Genomic DNA, 25,185 nt, shown 5'->3' on the forward strand with positions numbered 1-25,185 from the left:
TTTCTTTTTTCCGGTAAAGTCAGTTGATATTTTATAACCAGTTGTTCAGTGTTCATTTCGCGGATTTTCTAAAACTGTTAAAACATTGTTCCTGTGTGAAATTCTTTGGCATGTCCGGACTATTACTCGCAGTTCCAGGCCCTAGTTGCATGATCAAGATTTATTTTCTGATATTTGTGCAGGCGTACCAGTACAAAATAATATGCTTATTTTTGGAAATGATAAAAAATGATGAAAAGTTCTATAAAAAGTTATTCTTTTTAAAAATAATGGGAGGGTTGTCAAGAGGCACCAAATATTTTTCTCTTTGGGCAAAGAGCCAATCCAAAAAATGTCTATTTGGAAAATAAAGTTGATCATTCCTGAGGAGCCATCATCAATGAAATCAAATCCATCTTTCTTATGCTCCTCAACATCTTGGTCAACTATCTCATTAGTTATTACAGCCTCAGGATTATCTCCTAGAGAATAAAGGTTCCATTTCAAAGATTTTGAAAAAACGTATGATATTTAAAAATACTTAGGCAATTTGATCAAATACGTATATTGTATGCCTACCTAATAATAATCGATTTCATTTTCTAATAAATTTCAAATAAAAATGTCTAAAATTATCTAAGCTTTTGTAAAATCATCTTCTAGGTACTTATTTTATAAGTAAGCTACAGGACAATATAGCCTTTTTTTATTATTTTCATAACTTGCACTGTAAATCAATTTTTTTTTAATTAGAAGCCAATTATGGACAAACCACTTAATTTACAAAGTCCTTTTTAAAAAATTTGATAACTAACCTTTAATAGAGACAACAGTCTTAAGCAGACTAGGCCTTCGTCTTGGTGGTATCCTTTCCTTCTTTTCATCAACAACCGGTTTATCAGCTGATTGATCTGTTTTCGCGCCAGAATCATCTGGTTTAGCTGCTGTGGGAACTGGCTTATTTGATTCAGCTGATTTTTTGGCGGTTTTTTCTGCCTCAGGTTTGGCGGGTGATGTTTGTGTTGTGTTTGGAGGGCTAGATGTATCACAGTCGTTATCACTATCTTCTATAGGTGCATGATGCTCATTTTTAGGTAGTTCATTACAAAAACAGGAAAAAAGAAAATACCTTTTCTCGTATTCATTCGAAACCGGTGTATGTACATTGTACATTATATATCCGCGGAAAGCCGTTTATAATACGATGCGAGAAATAACTATTATGTATTTTTTCAGATGAAAAATGTAAAACCTGTAGGTAATTAAAGCTCAAATAACCTTCAGTCTTGCATTTAAAAGGTTGCTTCTTTTAGGTAGCTTAGGATTGAATACTGTCTTTAAAGACGGTTATTGGAACCCATTTTCAAATATGAAAACTACCAATAACCATAGTATAGTAAATTAAATTACAATACAATTAAACTTTTCAATTTATTCCTTAAATTTTCATCTTTCTTAAAGAATATGACAATGGACGATAAATTTTAGCAAATTCCCAATTATGAAGCTCATCAGAGTTTAAAACAGAAAAAATAAAACATTTAGAAAGAGAATAAACTACAACTAATTGTACCCTCCCTCCCTAAGCTTTAAACAAACTAAAAACATAAAGTTCAGCACATTCCTGGAGAGGCAAGTTTAACAATATCTGTAGTAGGATTATGGCCCTTGTCTCTGACCAGAGCCAGATCTTTGTCTCTGGTCGGAGCCAGGGGTGTAGAGTGGTGGGCTGGGCTGTCGGAAGACATACTATTCATCTCCTAATAAAAGATTATAGATTTTATTATCCATAAGTACAGACTAGTTGCACTATAGTGATGGGTAGCTAACAGGGATCTAAAGGGATAAGAGAATATCAGACAAATTGATGTACCTCCCCAATGATGACACACATAATTACCCCTTCCATGGATTAAAATTAGAGGTTGAAACGTTTAAACACACAACTTAATAAACCAACCAATCATAATTTAGTTAAAGACCTCAAAGTTGTTAAGCCAGCGAATAAGAAAATGTTCTTATAAAACTTTGGGGACTAATTACCCCTCTCTCTCTGCTTTTGTTAGTTAATGCTTTTCAACATTTTACCTGCAAAGATTCTGGTTCAGCTAGATTTATCATAATTTCCGGAACTTCATCAAATTTCACCTCCTTAATAGAAAAATAAATACAAGTGGATTTTTTTGTTGCTATTCGATTAAGGAAACCCTAAATTTGTATGATTTTTGGACTATAATGTTATAAAAACTACTTTACTAGGTAACAATACTACTATTTTCTTTAAAGGTAATCTTGCTTCTATTTAATACAATTTATTAAAGCTTAATGAATTAAATATTAAAACTATTCACATTCAAATGTATAGACAGTACACGCATATTCGTCACTCTATTCTGTTTTTGTAAAATAAGAATTCTCAGACAAGGATGTCTGCTTCCAATAGCACCTTATACAAAAGTAAGAAAATGTCTGTGTGTATCGAAGGATCTCTATTATACAGAACCTATAGGGTTCTCCATTACAGTTGAGCTTCTTATAGGTCCTTGGAAGGTTTAAATCTTTAAGGAGTGGGGGTAACTCCGCCGACCTAAGATGAAATGCCCCCCCCCCTCTCCCACAAAAAAGAAAACAATTTCTTTATAAAACTAAAATTGAAAGTTGGTTCAAGAGGCATCTAGGAGTGTAGCTACTAGTGACAATATAAAATAAAACAAACAAAGTAACTTATATAGAAACAGTGCTGAAATGTGTATATTTTAAAACTTAATTTATTTAAACTTTTGAACCCCATTTAAAGTTGAGACACGAAAGTTTCAAATTATCTTTGTGGAAAAATTTTTATTTCATTCATTTTGTATTCTTGTGTGTTGTGTATATTTATAATTCCATAAAAACAAGTTGCTTCGCCCATACCCTCTAGGGCTGCCAAAAGAGATGGGGTAAAGCTCGCCTATTTAATATTTAAGTTGTAAAGAGAGGTAAAGTCTTTTTGGGGATTATACTAAATTAACTGGCTGTGGACCAACACAAACTTGACCGAAATCTGTAAAACAATCTGATTAGCCGTTTACGAGATATATGATGACAATCAAAATATAGAATATATGTATGATACGGGATTGCAAGTGACGGGGTCAATTTATTACAAATTCAGAATCTCTTTATTTTAATCCTCACAAAAAAAAAATAAAACAGCACCAGTCGTCATTTTAAGTAAGGCGCAAGCATATTCATTAGCAGCCGTTCTAGAATTACACAAAAAATCAAATACAGAATCTAGATTTTTTAAAAGTTGCAACCAAAGCCAATAATCAATAATCTTTAACAGCACCCATTTAACAATCCACAGTCAAGAGACGCTCCAAAAGTTCTGTTAAAAAACATTACCTGTTTGTGTTCCGAATCTAGACTTGTTTCTGACTCATCACTGGAATCTGACAATGAACTAAATGAATCCTCTCCACTGCAGAGTTGCGCCTTAAATAATTATCTGTTATTAATACATCTGATAAATAACTATGTATGAAACTTTCAACCACAAAGATCTCCCAAATCCTAGAAGATATCAAAAATTATTATCCAAATATCCACTGAAATATCTACAACCACTTATTTACCTACCATTTATAATTACAAATTACTATTTTTAAAAGCGAAGCTTTTCTATAATTAAGGTCGGTCCGTCCGTCCGTCCGAGATAGATAGCTTTTTTCGTTAATTTAGGCATGTTAGAATTGTCCTATCGATTTCAAACTTTGCATGGTGATTCCTGTAGTAGTTAGGTACGATTTAGAAAGCGTAGCAACTCTATAATTATTACCAGAATGTCCGTACGTCCATTTTAAACATGTTGATTTTTCTACTTTTTTAACAGCAAAAATTTTTATGTGATTTAATTATCCGTTTGATCTGATTTTTGGTATATTGATTCCTGGGACCACAAAGTACAATATTATAAGCGAAGCAACTCTATAACTAAGTCCTAAAAATGTAAGTATATCCATAAACATTATCCAGTATCAGCCAGTTTTTCATCAAATTTACTTACAATTTTGCTTCGACTCTTATACTTTTATATTCTGATTATTCAGTTCTGACACTATACAAGTGTTAATGTCGGTTTGTCCTACCGTTTCAGTGCTTCGCTTTTATGGATGTTGTCATCTTTGTTTCTATACATGTATCTAACCATGGGCGTGAAGGGAGTACAAAGTCAAGTCAACACCCCCTTTAATTTAAATTTGAAAGGCGTGCCTTCCCCTTTTTTTAAGAATATTCCCTACGCCTGGCAAATCTTTGTGCACACCTGTGTCTAACAACAAAACTGTAACTAACTATCCATCTATCTATCAAGATATCTAACTATCCCTCTATCTATCTATCTAACTATCCTCCTTATAACTATCTATCTATATATTTAACTATCCATCTATCTATCTATCTAGATATCTAACTATCTAACAACAAAACTGTAACTAACTATCTATCTATTTATCAAGATATCTAACTATCCCTCTATCTATCTAACTATCCTTCTAACTATAACTATCTATCTAAATATTTAACTATCCATCTATCTATCAAGATATCTAACTATCCCTCTATCTATCTATATATCTAACTATCCATATATCTTATCTAGAAAACTAAATGTCCATCTAAATATTTAGGTATCTAGCTATCTATCTATCTTACCTGACTATCTAGACTAAGTTGTGCTCCCTCGTCTGAAAGTTTCATTTTTTCTCCCAAGTTCAGGTTAACATTCTTGGCCTCGACTAAAAGTAGTAGAATGTGTTTGCGTGTGTGTGATTTGAAGAATGTAGACACCAACTTTATTAAAAGAAGCTTAATTTTCTTCTTATAAAGTAGCAACCTTTTTTTTGTCTATAGGTATTAAGGTAAGGATCACGCCAACCAATGAACTGATAATGTTCTCCTTAACATTGAAACTTCTTATAGGTCTTATGATGATTTTAGGCTATTCTAATTTTAAAATTGAATATTTTATGCTATTTTCTGCCCTTCCGCCCCTAGGCTACTAAAAAGTAATAGGTTATAGATTACCGAAACTTTTTATTAGTTTAATAGTAGTTCTGTACAGGTTTTGGGCTATTTTGTGATATGTAAAGGATAGGTAATGACCCAAATGTCAAAAAAATCTCGACTCACTTTAAAATAGTACCATTCCTGATATTTTAGAAGAAAAAGGAAATTTTGGGCGAATTTATCAACGACCATCAAACGTTTTTTTCTAAAGTCAATCAAACAAAAATAAAAATTCAACTCAACTCACCAATATCAGTTTTCAGATCTAGTTTCCTAACAGTTGTTTGTGGCTCTGAGTTATCATCAGCTGATTTATCCTCTGTATCACGTGACTTATCAGCTGTTGTGTCATCGTCAATAGCTAAAACAGCTGAGTCTGTTTTTTCAGCTGTTGACGCTACAGCCGTAGTTTCCTGATATTAAATCTTATATAATTTCAACCCCAAAATTCAAAATAAAATTAGAAAAAAGAAGACATTTATGCATATCTCAGATACTAAATAATTCATAAAATATAGGAATTAGGAATAGATTAATTCATATTTCTTACTGGATATTTTAGAACAAAGACGATTATTCGAAAGGCACAAAAAAAGTTAAACTTCATATTCCTTAATATTGAATGACAAATAGATTATAAAAGTTCCTGACTGCTAACATAGCCCTTAGGTCCAGAAGCCGTCAAACTAGTAGCCGTTGATAGGGAAGCTGTTGGTGATATTGTAGAGTCACGCAGCCTGCTAGCAGCAAGGCTGCTTTCTGGTTTCCTGAAATTGGTATAATATTTTTAATAGGGTTGGGCCGGATATCCGGTGTGGACGGATATCCGGCCGAATATCCGGCCATTTTCAATATCCGGCCGGATACCGGATATTGAAACTATCCGGCCGGATATCCGGCTCTATAATTTTTTATACTTTACACCAAAAATCTCTGCTTTTTAAAATCTTAAATGGCTATAATTTTCTTATTATTGAAGCCAGAAGAACATTTTTTCTGAATAAGTTTAATTTTATGTAAATTTATATAAGATTTCTGAAGAATTTTTTTTTTTACTACTTTAATATCTGGTAATTTGGCCGGTTATCCGGCCTGATATCTGGATATTTGCCAACGCCGGATATCCGGCATTTGAAATCAGCCGGATATCCGGTATACGGCCAAAAAAGTATCCGGCCCAACCCTAATTTTTAATATAATTCTTTCTATTTCTTACACTAAGTACTCTAAGGAGAACCACCCGCCCCCCTCCCCCCCTCCCCGAGAAAGAGGGATGTGTAAACTGTAAGGGAATGGTATTGTTACAATATAAGGGATTAAAAGGGAATAGATGTTTGGGACACTAAAGATAAGTAAATTATCAGCACTCAAATTAAACAAAATAAGCTAAACTGCACATAGTTTTATTTAACTATTGTAATTGCAATAATTCTCTGCTAACACCTTATTTGATCATCAAGGACACTAAAAATTGTCCACTCTGTCGAAATAAACATTTTTTATACCGTTCTGTCTATCTATCCATTTGCGTAAACAGTGAGTATAGGCTTTATCTTTGGACTGAGAGGATAGGTTATTAGGGATAAAATCATTCTTATATGATGAATTTTCCCAAGTTTAAAGATTTTTTGGATAGGCCTCCAAGTTCAGGAGCTGCAGGATTTCCAGGTCCTCTCTGTACAGGTAAAAATTTAAAAAATAATTTTTTTTTGAAGAGTTAGAAGTCAACCTATGAAACAAAATATGCATATTTTTGAATGTTATTCACATATTTGAAGAAAAAAAATGCATATTTTGTTTCATAAGTTGACTTCTAACTCTTAAAAAAAAATTTTTTTTAATTTTTACCTGTACAGAGAGGACCTGGAGGCCTGCAGCTCCTGAACGAAAATGTGTCAACCCCCCCCCCCCCTTATTCATCATTTTATTGTATATCTATCAAATCTAGAACTCACCTGTTAGTAGATTCAAGATAATGTTGCATCTGTGCTGATGGCTTTTCAGCTGGTTTCAATAGAGACTGAAAAATATGATATTAAAATTCATAAAAATTAATATAGACTAAAAGTACTACTACCTGGAATTATCATTCTGCCGTATATCATATCAATTCATCAATATGTATTTATCACTCTAACTTTTTATCTATCTATCTATATGAGTGGATATCTGTCAATGAATATGTCAAGTAACCTATTTATCTATTTGTCTATCTATCTATGTACCTGTTGGCTGGAAAGTCTGTCCATTAAAGATCTCAACCTTGCATCAATCTCGCTGGGATCAACCTAAAATTTTAGTGAAGAATACAAAATGATTTAAGATGGGGAAAGATGAAATTGGCACAATCTTTTGTTGGACTGTGAAAAATATCTCAAATCAAAAGTATGTTTACATAATGTTTTGGGGGAAAATATGGATACCTACAACTGTGAATCATTTATCCAATGGTAATATTATAAATTTGCCTAGAAAAAATGTGGAACTAAAATATAAATGTGTGAGTGAAATTTTTATATGTTAACGAAATTAGGTGTATACTATATAAACAATTAACATACACTCTGACAAGGACAAACATTGTTAGTAGCGAAGCTTCTCTGCAAGTTTAATCTTTGGTCTTTTAAATACAAATTGAAAGTCTGCACAGGGTCCACTGGATGGAGACATAAAGTTATTTAACCCCTACCCCTCTACTGTTTTAATCTAAAGTTTAACCAATATAATCCAATTTTGGCTTAAGTTAATTTAAATTCCACAAATGTTTCTATTCATTTAGTTTTTTAAAAATGTATAAAGCTTTGCTGCTATTAGACTAAATTGTTCTTGTTTTAAATTCCTGAACGTAGAAACAAAAATAAGGTTAAAACAATTTTGATTACAATTTAATTGTATATAATATGTAAAATAGGTTTATTTTACTCTCAACTTTATATTGGATAAGTGTTAGGGGGTAAGTTTGATTCTCCCCCCCCCCCCACAAAAAAAAAGAATATCAAGCTTGGACGTCCTTGCCTATATGGTTTAAAGATTACCCCCCCCCCAAAAAATGAATTTGGGGGCACCCCCAAAATCTTTAATTTTGATTCCACCCCCCCCCCCCCCCCTTCAAATAAAAAAGGTTGGACGCCCTTGTGGAATAACACAGGGAGGGAAAGAGATGACAATACCAGAGATCTTAATAAGACAATAAATTGATGAACATCCCTAATGATGATACACAAAATTACCCTTTCTGTAGATTACAATTAGTGGTTGAAACGTTTGAACACTCAAGTTAATAAACAAACCAATCAAAATTCAATAAAAGTCCCCAAAGTTGTTAAGCCAACGTTATTATAAAACTTTTGAGACTAGTGTAATCAACAGCCCAATGTCCAATAAACCATTTTTTACAGAATTTGATAAATTTTTGCCATGATTTAATTTTGCACTTAGAACGCAAAAAAATTATTTGATGATACCTCTTCAAAAAATGCTTAAAGTTTTTAAAAATTTTCCTATAAAATCCTAGAGAAAGGTTATTTTAGTTAATATTGTGGTATCCGCCTAGGGTAAATGGCAGACACCAGAGTTCGGATAAAGACTACGGCAGTGTGAACAGACGTGGACACCTATACTATAGAGAAGCTACGCTTCTCTAGCAATCACTAAATAATAAACATAGTCTATTCAGTTGTTTCTTTATTGCAGGTCTAAGGATAACTAAACTTGTACAACATAATATAAATACATATGGATTAGGAATAAAGATAGTTAAAGATAAATCATACAGTAAAACATAGATAATTGCAATGGTTAGGTAGATGGCTATCCCTGTCTGGGGCAGGCAGGATAGCCCATGGAACAGCACAATAGGTAGATAAGCATAGAGGGGCTGAGTGGTAGGTCTGGGTACTAAAGAGGGAAGGTTTGATGATTACTTGTGACAACAACAGTCTGTGTGGGGGTGATTCTATCAGGTGAGGGAAGGCTTAGATCCTTTATCCTCAGGGTTGAGGTGGTGCTGATAACTTGGTGGTTGAAGGGGAAGGTTCCGGTGCTTAAGATGGGAGAGGGAGGGGTAACACCCCTCCCTCCATTGCAGGACAACTGAGAGATGAAATCAGTACCGTTATCTGCCATATTTTCAGGTGGCTTTACAATTGTAGAATAACAGGATTTAGCTGGGTGCGTAGCATCACTATAATGTCTTGGTTTCTGCATGGTCCAGAGCTGCCGCATACCACAACTCTCCCCTCGGAAGGCTGGGAGGGGTTGTCTGCACCGCCAGACTTCCGACAGTGATTGCGGCCTTCGGTTTGTTGTCCTTGAAGAATGGGTCCGCCAGGATACCAGCTGCTGAACGGTGGTAGACTCCAGCCCTCCCCGGGTCGAACGGAATCTGCTATCTCTGCTGGAGTAGCTGGTCCTGTTGGATGTTCTGGCTGTTGGATGTGTACCTCTGAGGCCACCCTGGCACCCTCCAGGGGTGGCACAGCACATGAGGGGGCTTGGACCAACAGCCGCCTGGTACACGCCTCTTCAGGTTTCTCTACTGGGCTGGTGGTCTCCATCGTGTTGGTCACCTTGCTGCTGGCAGGCTGGCTACTGGATGCAGGCGCAGCTCCTTCGCCCTCGGGGCTGGTCAGGTTCATTCGGCTTCCAGGGTCTCTGTCAACGCGGGCAGGTGGTGGTTGCCATACTGTAGGAGCGTTGCCTCTCTCAGGCTCAGCCTGGACATTGGCAGGGTGGTGCATGGCAGTCAGACCTGCAGGGTAGGGGAAGGTAACAGTCCATCCCTTATGCCGGAGGCTGTCTTGGATCTGCAAAGGTGGCTCCGCTCTAGTTGGCTGGGAGACAGGCCCATCCACGGCCACTGCTGCTGGTGGACTGGAGGCACAAGGCTCCGGATTTCCTCCCCTAGCCTGAAGGTGTCCAGGCACATCGTCTCCATCTTGGGTAGACATAATTGCTGGGGATCCTCTACTTCTATGGTTAGGCTCGGCACTTGGCGCCTCTAGTTGAGTTACTCCCCAGGCAGCGGTCAAAGCTTCTTCAGTTTGGCTGGTAATGGCTGATATCCTGGTTCCTGGGGCAGATGCAGGGGGCGCAGGCAAGTTTGACCCAGCCCAAACTTCCAGGTACACCAGTGCAATACAATTACCCTGGCTTGGTTGAGGGAGGTAGACAGCTGGATGCAGTTGAGGGTGAGGGACAGCTGGACTCTCCCTGCTGGCTGGGGGCTCTGGCTGACTGGGGGTGACGGGTGTCACCCCTTCCTCTGGGGCTGCGGGCTCGTTCCGGGGTCCAGGTATCTCGGTGGCGGCGACGGTTGTCGCCCCAGGCACCAGCGTGGGGGCGCTGGATAGCACCCCCCAGTCTTCACAGGGGTCCAGGTCTCTCGGTGGCGGCGACGGTTGTCGCCCCAGGCACCAGCGTGGGGCGCTGGATAGCACCCCCCAGTCTTCACAGGTGGCGGCGACGGTTGTCGCCCCAGACATCAGCTTGGTGGTGCGGGGAAGCACCTCTCGTTCCTTCCAGGTGGCGACGCCGGTTGGCGTCCCATACATCGACTCAGACTCGCTGGCTAGCGCCTCTTGCCTCTCCCGCTCGGCGGCCGCCCGGGCCTCCCCGTACACCGTCCCGGTGGCGCTGGGTAGCGCCCCTCGGCTCTTGCTGGGGGTGACAGGGGTTACTTCCTCCTTCGGGGGACGCGGTCTGACGGGTACCATCATGTTGAGGCCGACCGGCAGAGGCCGCAGGACTTCTGGCTCCGCAATGTTGGTTGGCTGCACGAACACCGGTTCCATGTGGTTGAGGCGGAGGTCCAGGCTCCTCCCAGCACGTTGATCCTGGCCACTATGGTCCCAATCTGAGACACAGACTCCTGGGTAGCCGCGGCCCCAGCGGCGGCAGCTGGTTGGGGTGACAGCTGGGCATCTCCCTCCAGGTGGACCTGGGTGTCAGACTGGTTGCATGCAGGTTGTTGGGCTGCCTGGTGTTTCTTCATTGCCTGGTCCCAACCGGTTCTACACTTGGCGGCTGTGTGGCCGTTGAAGCGGCAGCGCCCCTTCGTCCAGCTGGGTCCCATCAGGCCGGCTTCCCCTGGGTGTATCAACCTGCCAGGTCTCTCCTCCTCCAGTTGGGGCACCAGCTGACAAACAGGGTCTCCCCTACTAGGGGTCAGGCGGTGCTGGGCTGCTTGTGGTGGCTCCTTGGTTACATTCAGCCTCCTCCCCATACACACAGGTCCCTTCCATCCAACAGCGGCTCTCCTCTCCTGGGTGGCGAGGCCAGCCTCGGCCTCAGCTTCTGCAGGTGCTTCTCCACATGAGGGATCCTGCCTCTGGGTACGCCAGGTGGTTGGTAGCAAAGGCCGTTGATGGTGCCAGTCGGAAGGGGGGCTATGATCACTGGGGGGTACCTGTGGCCGGTGTGTGGACAGGTACCCACAGTTGAACCAGCAAGGCCCAGAAGATGCCATACTGACGGTAGCCTGAACTGCATTCTGGACTGCCAGCAGGCTGTTGGTAGCCACCTGAGTTGGGCCAGAGTTGCCAGCTGGTATTGCGTCCCTGCCAGGCTCCGTCAGCTGCTGGTGGGGAGCCCCTGCGGTGGTTCTGGTTTTGGCAGGGGGTGCCCTTCCTATTGACTTCCCTAGTTGGAGCTCTGCATCCTGGTGGGCCTCCATCTTCAGCAGCATGGGGGGACTTGGCTGGGACGTGTGCAGTGGTTCAACAGAGTAGCGGCATCTGGTCTTGGAGTGTGGGGGAACAGCCTCACTGCTGCTGGTCAACCCTGCTCCCTCCGTGCTGGGTAAAGCCTTCCACTGCAGCAGGTCACCATTCCCCATCCTTAGGCCGGTCCCCAGTCGTTCCATGCCTGGGGGCTCCCAGGGAGGCTTGGGTGGCGGCTCCCCCACCCCCAGGTACGCGTCGGGCATCTGGGTGAAGAGCCTATTCCCCTGGGACAGCTCCCCATCCTCCAGCTTGGTGAGGCCAGCGCCAGGGAGGACCTTTCCACCCCAGAAACAGGTGGTACTGGCCCTAGGGCTGGGCCCCCTTGGAGTCTCAGTTCTGGTGGTAGTGTCCATCTTGGGGCTGGCCACTAAGTCTCTGAAGCTTGTCACCTTCTCATTAGGATCAGTTGCATCGTTCAACACCCCCAGGAGGACACCTACAGGTTCAACAATCCCCAGTCCAGTATCGCCATTTCTCGTGCGTTGAGCACCAACTGTACAGGAGCTGTGCAGCGGCCATTCGGTCACCCTTCCAGACAAGGGCATCTCAGGGACCAGGGGTCTGTGACCTGGCATGTGTTTGATGTTTACTGTACTCAACACAGTAGGCCAAAGTAATAACAGAAGCAGTATCTTGTATGAAGAAGCAGAGAGTAGTGGGGTACAGATGTTGGTGGTTCTGGTCCAAATGAAGACTTCTGTCCACCACAGTGCCAGCAGCAGGCCTAGGCACACAGTTAATGCCCAATCAGGAATGTCTTCTATTGCCGCACGTCGGGCTAGGGGCTGACAATTTCTTATCTTGTAGATATAGGAGCAGAGTAGAGTAGCCGCGCCGCAAGGAGGTTCGAGCTGGCTCACCCCTATTATAAATACTATAGCTGTGTAATTAGGGTGGTAGTCCACGTAGCCGTAGGCTCGGTCCTCCTGGCTCAAGAGTTTCTGTGGCTGGCGCGTCCCCATGATAAGTAGCAGGGGGTTGGTCTGTTGGTGCCAGCGCCTTGTTTAACTGTTGAGCCTGAGTTGTTCTCCTTTCCAGTATAGCTCTTGATTTCTGTGATAACCAGCGGATCTTAGCTTAGAGATAAAAGGGAATATGTTAGGTATCCGTAGATGTCTCTAGGAGCGTATCCGCTAGTAGATATATGGATAGGTAGGCTATCTATATATATATGGCTACACTCCCATATATATATATACGTGTATAGGAATATCCCCAGAACTAGCTAGCTTTCCTCCTTGCTCCAAAAAATCACGCTTCCTCTGTATATAGTTCACAACTATGAGGGTCTATGGTCCAGGTACACACCACCACTGCCCAGTGTGGGGCATCAAGTCAGGCTAGATCCACAGGGTGGGCGTACTTTCGTTCAGTTACCATATCAGTTTCCAGTGTTGTATGGTGAGGTTAGTATTCACTTACTTGCACCCATGATACAAAAACAACACTATTTATCACTTGGGTATTTATATATACATATATTTGTTTCACTAACCACTCAGCTTTGAAGTAGGGTTGGCAGGGCTAGGAAGATGTTGAGGGTCTGAGCGGGTTTAAGGAACTGGTTTAGTTTTCCTTATCACACTGTAGATAGGGAGGGAGGAGCTTGCAAGTTTTTCTCCTAAAAAAATATCTCTGTTGTATGCTATAGAGTGGCCCCTCTCCTGTGTGTGTGTGTGTGTGTGTGTGTGCGTGAAATCTCCTTTCCGTGCAGCGCGCTTACGCTCGTCAATCCGCGCACACAGGTAAAACGCGCACTTATCCCTCAACTCGCTCTCTCGTTGGTCCGCTTTGTCCGTTGAATTTTATGATATTTCCGCACTCCGTTGCGCTACCCGTAAATGGCGCTCTGTGTTCCCGGTCACTAGCTCCACACCGTGGGTAGGAGGGGGGAAGCGCGTGAGGGGACGGGGTAAATCCGTCCGTTCCCCCTGTGAGGAAGGGGGGAATGCTGTGGGTTTGAGATAACTGTGTAATTAGGTAATGTTGCCCTCTCTCCTTAATCCTAGGTTTATTGTTATATCACCTTGTTTGTATTCTCTTCAATGGAGAGAGAGCCCCTCCCTTTCCTCTGAAATAAGGGGTGTATTGTTGTTGTGCTGTAGGCTTGAGGTGATTAGATTGTGTATCAGGGCATTTGTTATGTTACATCTAGCTTCTATTTTTGTCCTTATCACAATTACATAACAGATTTGTTTACCAACCCTGTTCTATTTTTAGTTGTTATCACAATACACAGTAAATCCAAGCCTGTTCTATTTTTAGTTTTATCACAACACAACAAATTGTTTGCCAATCTTTGCTCATAAATCTATTGTTTAACCATCACACCAGGGTGGTAATCCCTGCAATGTGATATACTATCTGTTTTTCTAGATGGGTGGCTGCGTTGTAGCCTCTCAGGATACTTGGAGTTGACGTAGTTTTCTCTGCTTTGGTGCACTACACTCGTATGTTGGCTCGCAGCTCGCAGCTATGTGGCGTGTTTCAGCCTATCGGCGGCAGGGAATGTCCCGTCCTGCTAGCGCCGCTTGCAGCTATGTGGCGTGTTTCAGCCTATCGGCGGCAGGGAATGTCCCGTCCTGCTAGCGCCGCTTATCCAAATCCGGCTGATGGCGGCAGGGAATGTCCCGTCCTGCTAGCGCCGCTGGTTCGGATCCTGCTATCTCTTGCAGTAAGGTTGGCCTATTTTCAGCCGTTTGCACTTATTTGGCTTGTTTCAGCCGGTCCGCAGGCCTGTTTCAGCCTTTTGAGCGCTCAATTCTCCGTTAGATGGCGGCGCTTCTCGCGGTTCTTCGTCAGGTTTCGCTGTTTCACTTCCACAACTGCCGGATGCAGAGTTAGACCTTGCTATCCAGGGTGGGTAATTCAGGTTGCTTGTGTCAGTTTTGCCAGTTTCACTGCTGGGAGTACCTTAGCCTCAGCTGCGCGTCTGCTCTACACTTGTGGTTTGCCGTAATCTCACACAGCTGTCACCAAAAGTTGTGGTATCCGCCTAGGGTAAATGGCAGACACCAGAGTTCGGATAAAGACTACGGCAGTGTGAACAGACGTGGACACCTATACTATAGAGAAGCTACGCTTCTCTAGCAATCACTAAATAATAAACATAGTCTATTCAGTTGTTTCTTTATTGCAGGTCTAAGGATAACTAAACTTGTACAACATAATATAAATACATATGGATTAGGAATAAAGATAGTTAAAGATAAATCATACAGTAAAACATAGATAATTGCAATGGTTAGGTAGATGGCTATCCCTGTCTGGGGCAGGCAGGATAGCCCATGGAACAGCACAATAGGTAGATAAGCATAGAGGGGCTGAGTGGTAGGTCTGGGTACTAAAGAGGGAAGGTTTGATGATTACTTGTGACAACAACAGTCTGTGTGGGGGTGATTCTATCAGGTGAGGGAAGGCTTAGATCCTTTATCCTCAGGGTTGAGGTGGTGCTGATAACTTGGTGGTTGAAGGGGAAGGTTCCGGTGCTTAAGATGGGAGAGGGAGGGGTAACACCCCTCCCTCCATTGCAGGACAACTGAGAGATGAAATCAGTACCGTTATCTGCCATATTTTCAGGTGGCTTTACAATTGTAGAATAACAGGATTTAGCTGGGTGCGTAGCATCACTATAATGTCTTGGTTTCTGCATGGTCCAGAGCTGCCGCATACCACAATATAACTATATTTAACAGAAACCTAGTATTAGGCCTAGCTATTCTAACAATCAATTCTACAAAAAATCACAAAACCTTTGGAAGTAAGGTATGGCTAAATCTTTTTTTTCTGTAACTGAAGAGGGGTGGGTAAGAAGGGGGAGGAAAAGGGGAAGGGGGTTGTGGGGAAATTTTCCTTTAGAATTGTTAGAATCAAATTCCCTTTTCTCTGCCTAGTATATTCACACACAAAAATACTCAAATTCAATGCTGGAAGGTGCTTGGAATCACCTGCTCTCATTCGTGCATAGTCCCCTTTGTAATTTTATGTAAGTTTTAATGTAACCCTCTATGGCTAAGTATTAAGTTACATTTTACTTTCAACAATAAATAGAAATATGATATTTTTGTGTAATCTTTAAAACATACATTTGAACAAAAAATTCATTTTTTGAATATATAAACATGTATTGTTGTGTTTATTTAAATTTTGTATTTATTTCTAATATAGGTTTGATATATAATACTAGCGGAGCCGTCTCTAGAATTTAGGGGCTCGCTTTAAATTCGAGGAGGAAGGAAGATGCTAAAAAATAACCTGAAACTGTCCCTGGATCTATGTAGAGCTTCCTTAAAGTGGAGAACTAAATCAGTTCGGTATTTACCGAAATCTTAAGCTTCTGACAAAAAAAACCTTACTACCTACTTTATACAACAGGACTTAATTTTTTAAGATAATGTATTTGATTCTAAAACTTGGTTATAAATATATGAAATATGGTTTATTTAGCAGTATCAGGGCTTCATGTACAAAAACTCGACTATAAAACTATATGTTTATGTTTATTAGTAAATTCAAAAACCCATTAGTATTAACCAAACACAAAATGACAGTGGCAACTGTATCCCTTTTTTATATTGAGTACCTTAGTACCTACTGCTGCTGAACGATTATGAGATGAGTTAGAAAAAGATATGCTATGAATGTCCTACAAAAAAAAATTGCAATAGTATTTATCATATCGTATTATAATTTTAGATAGCTGTCCGCGGACAGTAAACTGAAAAATTATAAATATTAATTCTAGTTCTGTAAGCCCCAGGCCAGGGCCAGCTAAACTGGTATTGCTTTGTTTGAAAATTAACTACAAAGGGAGTGGGGATTTAGCTACAGATTCCATAAAAAATGATTTCAGTACATTTATAAAAATTCTAGTTAGATAAAAAAAAACATTGATAGCTTCTATAAAACGAAGGAGAATTAATTTAAATTAACACTAAAACTTGTAAATAAGTTTAAAATTTATTTCAATTGAGAATTCTTTTATAGAAAGCTATTTCTGATTTTTTTGCTTTCTAAAATGTATCTAAATTGTTTAGTCTTGGAAAATTAAATAGTTATTACTCGCATCGTATTATAAACGGCTTTCCGTATATAAAGAATGTACAATTATGAGATTAAAACTAGTATTTTTAGCCCCGAGGTGCCAAAGGCACCGGCTAAAAAAACTAATTTTAATCTTATGATTGTACATATTTATATTCGTAGAAAGCTGGGTATAATACGATGCTAGACATGGCTTTTTCGTATGGATGAGAACCGGTTCCTATCCACCGGATTCGAATGAATACGAGAAATATTCTTACCTTTTTCTGACTTTGTTCCTTCTGACTTGAAGAGTTGACCCAGTTCTTCTTTAAATTATTTGAGAGAATTCCACTGATAGTCCGATATTGAGGGGCAGTCTAATGCAAAAATCAGAAATTAATATTTTTAAAAATTTTAGATCTCCATTATTTTCTGATTTTTTATATCTTTTAAAAACTTTTATATCCTAAAACAATTCATTTCAAATTTTTTCATTAAAAAAGTTTTACTTATTTTTTTGTCTATGATTTTAATTTTTTTCAATGAAAATTATTATGTAAAATATTTCAATTAATTTTAATTATTTAATATTTTTTATTAATTAAAATTTAACGGATGTAAACTTTAAGATTTTAATTCTCATTACTTGCGTCAAACGCTTCATCAAAGTCTAAATCACACAAATTCTTCTGTCAATACATTTTTAAAAATCGATAAACAAATTAAAAAGGGATTCAAAGATTATGAAACTTTCATAGGTTCAAAATATATTTTTCCTAAAAGTTTGGAACAGTCTTTGACATCCAGTTAAATTCATACTTTATTTTGAACCAGCGGCTTCGCCCCTAAAGAAAAAAAAAATTGGGGGGGGGGGATTAGTTTTTTTTTGGGGGGGGGTTGTCCCACCCCCCAAGAAAATAGTTATAAACCTTCCCGGGACCTATGAGAAGGAGAACCCGATCGGTTCAGCGATTAGCGAGATCCTTCGCTACAAACAAACAGACAAACAAACAGACAGACATCGTTCTACTTTGTATTATAGATAAGTACAGTATGAAATTACTTCATGAAACAAAATAAATCTTAAAATGCTCTGGATTAAAATAATAAAAAAAATTTTATAAGGTTCAAGAATTTTGTAATTTTTCAGTGGAGATTGGTGATTTTTTCGGGAAAATTTAAAAAAAATAATTTAGGCATAATTTTTGCCCTCCTCAAACCTGGTAAACCCCCTGACCTTTCCACCTCCTACCGCCCAATCTCCCTCCTCTGTCCTGCAGCTAAAGTCCTTGAACGCCTCCTTCTCCCATACCTTAAACAATCCCTCTCCACCCACCCCTCTCAACACGGCTTCAAACCCCTCCACTCCACCACATCCTCACTCCTTAATCTTTCCACCTCCATTGCTAACGGTTTCAACCAAAACCTCCCCCCCAGCCGTACAACCGTAGCATCCATTGCATCCCAATCCACCTCCTTCTCCAAAAAATCTCCTCCTCAAACCTCCATCCAAACATCATCAGATGGCTATCCTGCTACCTGCGTGGCAGGATGGCCTTCTGCTCCTACCAAAACACCAACTCCTCCCCCAGAATTGTCCACACTGGTGTCCCCCAAGGCTCTGTTATTTCCCCCGTCCTTTTCAACTTCTACATAGCAGATGCCCCCCACAACCCCCCCGCCACCACCTCCTCCTATGCCGACGACCTCAACTCCTTCCACTCATCTCCTGACATCCCCCAGTCAGTTGAATCCATCAACTCCCACCTCTCCTTAATCGCTGACTGGGCCTCCACCAATGGCCTCTCCATCGCCCCCAACAAATCCACTGTCACCCTTTTCACTCCTGACCGTAAACACCAATCCAACCTCCATCCTCAAGTCCAAATTAACGGCTCCACACTCCCCCTTGAGAAAACCCCTAAAATCCTTGGAGTTACCTTTGACACCTTTTTCAATTTTAGTTCCCATGTCTCCACCATTTCCTCTAAAATTTCCTCCCGCCTCAGAATCCTTAAATGTCTGGCTGGCACCAAATGGGGCCACCAGAAGGAGACCCTCCTCACCACCTACAACACCCTCCTCCGCCCCATCACCACCTATGCCTGTCCTGTCTGGTTTCCTAACACCTCCAAAAACAACATTGATAAACTCCAAGTCCTCCAAAACCAAGCCCTCCGCATCTGTACTGGTTCCACCAAAAAATCCCCCATTAGCCACCTCCACCAAGAAACTAAAATCCTACCAGTACGGAACCACCTTTCCCTTTTATGCTCCCAGTACTTGGCCTCCTCCCTCCGCCCTTCCCACCCATCCTTCCCCAATGTCACAACCCCTCCTGGTCCTAGATCCAAGAAATCCACCCTCCAATCCATGTTCCTCCCGACCCTCCAACCTTTTCTCACCCCTGAGAACACTCTCCTCCCTGCAAATTACAAATCCACCATCTCCCGACTCCACACCTCTACAGTTACCCAAGCAATCAATTCCTATCCCCCTAATCCTGTCCTTAACCTCGCCCCTCCAAACATCAACCCCTCTGAGATCCAACTTCCTAGGCACTACAGAACCATCCTCTCCCAATTGAGATCCAATTATTGTCCTAAGCTCCAAAGTTACCTGCATTCCATCAACGCTTCTCTTTCACCCAACTGCCCATCCTGCCCCAACAATCCTACCCCTGAAACTGTCCAACACCTCTTTACCTGCCCTAATAACCCCACAAACCTTAATCCCATTGACCTCTGGCATAATCCCGCCCTTGTAGCTGCCTTCCTATCATCACACCCAAGTTTCACCAGCCTCCCTCCTCTTCAACGCCCCCCTCCAGAGCCCCCCCCATAAGCCTCCCCTCCCCCACCTACTGATGACGACCCTGGACACGAAAATGGACTATGAGCAGCCAATACAACAACAGGCATAATTTTTCAAAAGTGGAGGTTTTCGCCAGACTCCCAGGGGTCAGGGATAAAATGATAAAATGTAATGTATTTTTAAAAATTTTGAAGGGGTAAAATGAGGGATTTTAAAGTTTGAGGTGGGAGGTAAAACACCCTTGGACGTGTATGCTCCAAGGCCCCATAAAAATAGCAAATTTTATTTTCTCGTATTCATTCGAATCCGGTGGATAGGAACCGGTTCTCATCCATACGAAAAAACTATGTCTAGCATCGTATTATATCCAGTTTTCTACGAATATAGAAATGTACAATCATAAGATTAAAACCAGTTTTATTAGCCGGTGCCTCTGGCACCCCGGGGCTAAAAAAACTAGTTTTAATCTTATAATTGTACATTCTATATCCGCGGAAAGCCGTTTATAATACGATACGAGAAATAACTTTTCTATTAATTTCCAATTTCCCTGTTGCTGTGCTTGTGCGTTCTTGGTGAAGTCCGGAGTCTTGAACTGATATTTGTACAGGTTACTCGTCATTCCAGGGTTAAATAGGCCGGTACCTACAATTTATTTTTTATTATTTTCCACTCGGCAAAAAAAGGGTTAATTTGAAAACGTTATTTTTAGAGAAAACATTTCGCAGATATTAAAATGACAAATTATATGATTATAACCAGTTTTGTTAGACCGACTAAAAAACGGATAGGTATTAATTCTATGTTTTATTTTATTATTCGTAGAAAATTGTCTGTAATTCGATGCTATCCATGATTATTCAGTATACTGAGAACTGGTTCAAATCCAGCAGATATTAATCGGTTTCGAAGCCATACTGGGAAAAATTCTATTTTTGTTCTCTTAAATACGTTGTTTTGTGAATCAATCATCAAGATCTAACTTTTAACCTCCCCCCCCTCCCCCAATTTTTCTATAAAATAACAACTTGAGGTGGATTCTTAAAAAAAATTTGCCCCACTAATCGCTTGGTGGGGCAAATATGTTTTCGTGAAAAATCCACCAAAATCACATTAAAAACCTACAAAAATTTGACAAAATTATAGAAGGGTTAGTAACATAAGATTTTATTTAATTTTTGTAGATTTTTTATGTGATTTTGGAGGATTTTTTTGCCCCACTAAAGGGCAATTTTGTTTAAAGAATCCACCTCTGTACTGTACACATTATCCTCCTTCCATATTCATTAAAAGCCAAAAGGGGGGAGGTTACTATGCTCCTATTATAATCTTAATGTAATTAAACGGAATATTTGTAATTGAGAATATAAGCATTCAATGTTAGATGAATAAATAAATTTTTACAAAATATTTGTCACAATATTTTAAACTATCATTTTCATTATTAGGAGAAAAATAACTACCTAAAATAAATCAAATATTGAATACTTTTCAATGCAATTGCATTGTCAATATTTTAGGTTTCATTTTCGATTAAATATAATTTGTTTTACAATAGTACTTCTAAAACCTTTAAGTTGAAAGAAAAACTTATGAAAGCCATAATGACTACTATAAAATTTATTTTTTACTCAGACAAATGAATTTTAGGAATAATAACCCTTTAATTATTAACTAAAATACGCTAGTTTCTGTGATTATGTATTAATAACTTTTATTTGATTTTTCGGATCTACTGCAGTTCACGGTAAAATATTGCTGGTAACGAATATTGCTAAAAAATTATGAATTTTAAAGGCTGCTAGCTGCCAAACGACTGAACGTACAGATCATACCCGCACACTATTTTAAGCGGCATAAGGAGGCCTTCAAATAATCTGGAATAGCCAAGATCCAATGAGGCACAGTGAAGGCTTCCCTGAAGAAAAACCGCGTAAAATAGATCTTTTTCGCGCATTTCTCTGCATTGCAAGATAATTATGCATTATTGATTAATGGCTATTCCAGATTATTTGTAGGCCTTTTTATGCCGCTTAAAACTATGTGCGGGCATGATCTGTACGTTCAGCCGTTTGGCAGCAAGCAGCCTTTAAAATTCATAATTTTTTAGCAATATTCGTTACCAGCAATATTTTACCGTGAACTGCAGTAGATCCGATTTTTCTTTCTTATAGTAACAATAAGGTTCTATTTAAATAAACCTTAAATAGAACACCTGTCATATTTAGGCAAAGGTTTGATAATGATGACGGTATTTATCTGATTGTAAAAAAAATATTAACAAACAATTAAGCATCCTTTTTACATTTTACATTCCCACGCATGTTTTTAAAATAATGCATCTTAGTTTGAAACTACAAATAAACAAATATCAAATACTTATTTATATTTCAACTTTTGCATTATTTAGAAAATGCGCAAATTATTTTGGGCCTAAAAATATATTAAATTTCAACATGTACCTTAGCATAGGGTCATATTTATAGTTGCGTAGCAATTCTCAAGGTAATTCAAATTAGTAAAAGATTAAACACCAAAAAACACGATTTTTTCAGCTGTGATAAAAATAAAATTGTTTTTAAACGGTTCGGTAATATGGCTATTGATTTTACAGCTACTGGCCACTTATCTAAAAATTGACAAGCGGATCCGGCAGCCGAGCCTTGGATTAATACTATACAAAACACTTATACAAGCTATCTTACATTTGGTGCTACTTATTGATTGATCAGTATATCAAACTTTTCTCCAAGTTTCGTAACAATTTCCAATCATATAATGTTGATAAAGGGTTTTTAGCCGCGAAGCTACTATATAATTCCAAATATCTATTTCGTTCACCTCAATATGATTTTCTTAGCTGTTATTTAAAATAGATAGATGAATGTGAAGATTTATGTACCACTGAGCATTCTGTATATAATTCACTTGGTCCATCAGTCCATCAGTAACGATATGACGGCATTTGGTTTCTTTTGGTTTGCCACTGAGAATCTAAACTATTCAATTTTGAATTTACCATGTCCATCTGTCTGTCTGTTTTCCTTTGTTTTGATTTAGGATCTTGACAACTTCTGGTTGTTTTATCCTTGTTTTTATCGTCTTTTAGGAAATAAAAGAACATTAGGATAAAAGTTGAACCGAAAGAAAAGATGGAGACTTCATTTGGGACACCTGTTTTATCCTTGTTTTTATCGTCTTTTAGGAAATAAAAGAACATTAGGATAAAAGTTGAACCGAAAGAAAAGATGGAGACTTCATTTGGGACACCTGCCATGCCTGGCGAGGGTGAGGTTACTTACTTACTTGTTACCTACTCATGACGAAACCCTATGAAACTATGGCAAATCAATCAATCAATCAATGGGGATAGATATTTGCATACCTGGAGGGGTGGGACCATGAGAGACAGATGGTGACAAAGGCACTGCTTGATGTACGTACTGAATTTTTAAATCAAAGCTTTGATTAAATATTCAATATCAAATTTCATACCTTTTTTTATCAACTAAATTACAATAGTTAATAGTAGAAAAGTTTAGAAAAGATTAGATGATATTAAAAACTTAATGGCAAATCTGGCTCAATTCATTCTACCTTTATCAGACAACCAACTTTCTTTTTCATAATATTTGGCCTATGCAGAAACCCCTTTCAACTCCTCAAAATGAAAAAAATCAAAAGAAAGAGTACCTAATGTATTTTACCACCCCCCCCCCGCCCCCCACCCCACTTCTGGTATAGTTTCTAGTTACTTTAAAATAGGGTTGGGCCGGATATCCGGTCTGGCCGGTTATCCGGCCGGATATCCGGTCATTTTCAATATCCGGCCGGATACCTGATATTAAAACTATCCGGTTACATGATATCCGGCTGATTTTTGAGGCCGGATATCCGGTTATCCGGTAATTTGCCGGATATCGAACGTTGGCCAGATATTCGGCCAGAACCGGATATTCGAAATTAGAAATCAGCCGGATATCCGGTATCCGGCCAAAAAAGTATCCGGCCCAACCCTACTTTAAAATTTCAAGCTACATTTTATTTCAAGCTTTGTTCCTTTTTATCCGGATAACCCTTTCTGGCAGTGTTGGGAGAGTTGTAATCAACAACAATCTAAAAAGAATAATCATATTAGATCAATATTAATAAGAACACTATACTAAAATTAAGAGAATATATTATTATCAGCGTTGCGGAGCCGTTTGATTTTGGTGCGGCTCCGACCAAGTCTCCCACGTCTATTTTTGACTTTTTAAGGTTTTAAAAGCTAAATTTTTGATAAAAATGGACTTGAAAAACTTAATAGGGGCATTTGCACATGACAAAACAGAGTTACCAAATTATAATTTACAAAAAAATCTCTTTATTTATCTAGTCCGAAGCCGGAGCCGTTTTTTAACGAAAATTACGGCTCCGGCTCCAGCAAAATATGGCGGCTCCACGGCTCCTGGCTCCGGCTGCGCAACACTGATTATTATAATGCTATATTAAAATACTAGTGGATGCGTACCTAGCATCTAGGGGCAGTGTATTTAAAGGGGTAAGAAGGGGACTTAATAATAGTCTAAAACCAACCAAGGGCCTGTGTGCAGCTTCCCTATAAATGAAAACTCAAGCAGATCAGTGAAATTTTAAGCTTCAGACAAAAAGCCTTACTGCCTTATAAAATAGGATACTTCATATTAAGAAAATCCATTTTGTTAAAACATGTAAAATTATAGATGTTGAATAATATTGAACTCTAAAAAAAATAACCTTAATAATAAAATCAATAGAATACATAATTGGGTTCATTCTCAGTAAAATAATTTTTTTTATGATCTCGTTCTTGTTGGTATGTTATACTAATTACCTTAGGTATATTCATAGTGTTGAAGGGGTTATTATCTCGCCTCTCGATTTCCTACAAAAAAAATATAATAATCAGGGATAAGACAATGGCCGATAAATTGACGTTATACTTCCCCAATGATGATACATAAAATTACCCCTAATGTGGATTACAATCATTTGTTGAAACGCTTGAACTCTCAACTTAAGAGCCAACCAACCAAAATTCAATAAAAGTCCCCAAAGTAAGAAAATATTATTATAAAACTTCCTGATAATAATAATGAAATTCTAAAAAATATTTACTTTTAAAAAAGCAGAAAAAAATACAATTCCCTTTTTTCAAATAGTTTAATTCTAGTATATAAAGTAGTTTTATTCTGTAATAAAGGATCTCACTAACCGCTGAATCGATCAGGTTCTTTTTATAGTAAAGCTTATTATGGGTCCAGGGAAGGTTTATAACTATTTTAGAAAAGGGTTTCTCCACCCTATTAAATAATTCAACCCTAGAGGTGCGTAGCCGCTAGTATAGAATTTAAGTGACAGATTTGTAAACTACATAAATCCTATTATATTGATGTAAACACCGCCTACATGTTAATTTTTTTTATTAACTAACATACTGGACCAGTTATGTATTTAAATGCATTTCTGTAACGTATCTTCTCTATAACTAGAGTAGTTGCCTGTCAATAAATTATCATAAATTATAAATTCTTTTTTTTTCATGCTAAGAAGAATAAACAATGCAAGATTCTTA

At 39.2% G+C, this 25,185-nt stretch overlaps 2 protein-coding genes across 2 annotated transcripts in view; both read right to left on the reverse strand.

Annotated features, from left to right (window-relative positions):
• LOC145327569 (uncharacterized) overlaps nt 1-5,446 on the reverse strand; it is a 37,305-nt gene extending 31,859 nt beyond the window's left edge. Inside the window, exons 1-9 of the mRNA XM_080171109.1 lie at nt 5,276-5,446; nt 4,675-4,757; nt 3,367-3,456; nt 2,068-2,130; nt 1,600-1,739; nt 1,258-1,264; nt 795-1,062; nt 362-461; nt 91-140 (exon numbers count right to left, since the gene is read on the reverse strand). Coding sequence (XP_080027235.1) covers nt 91-140; nt 362-461; nt 795-1,062; nt 1,258-1,264; nt 1,600-1,739; nt 2,068-2,130; nt 3,367-3,456; nt 4,675-4,719 — 763 coding nt within the window. The 5' untranslated portion in view covers nt 4,720-4,757; nt 5,276-5,446. The remainder of the gene's footprint in view (nt 1-90; nt 141-361; nt 462-794; nt 1,063-1,257; nt 1,265-1,599; nt 1,740-2,067; nt 2,131-3,366; nt 3,457-4,674; nt 4,758-5,275) is intronic.
• Nucleotides 5,447-5,662: 216 nt separating this feature from the next.
• Mical (Molecule interacting with CasL) overlaps nt 5,663-25,185 on the reverse strand; it is a 237,842-nt gene continuing 218,319 nt past the window's right edge. The window contains exons 46-53 of the mRNA XM_080171110.1: nt 24,445-24,495; nt 23,649-23,705; nt 22,975-23,032; nt 20,140-20,234; nt 17,054-17,152; nt 7,254-7,316; nt 6,984-7,048; nt 5,663-5,795 (exon numbers count right to left, since the gene is read on the reverse strand). Of these exons, the coding sequence (XP_080027236.1) occupies nt 5,663-5,795; nt 6,984-7,048; nt 7,254-7,316; nt 17,054-17,152; nt 20,140-20,234; nt 22,975-23,032; nt 23,649-23,705; nt 24,445-24,495 (621 nt within the window). The remainder of the gene's footprint in view (nt 5,796-6,983; nt 7,049-7,253; nt 7,317-17,053; nt 17,153-20,139; nt 20,235-22,974; nt 23,033-23,648; nt 23,706-24,444; nt 24,496-25,185) is intronic.

The sequence above is a fragment of the Acartia tonsa genome, chromosome 9, assembly GCF_053477335.1.
Source record: "Acartia tonsa isolate MP-2025a chromosome 9, ASM5347733v1, whole genome shotgun sequence".
NCBI lineage: Eukaryota > Metazoa > Arthropoda > Copepoda > Calanoida > Acartiidae > Acartia > Acartia tonsa.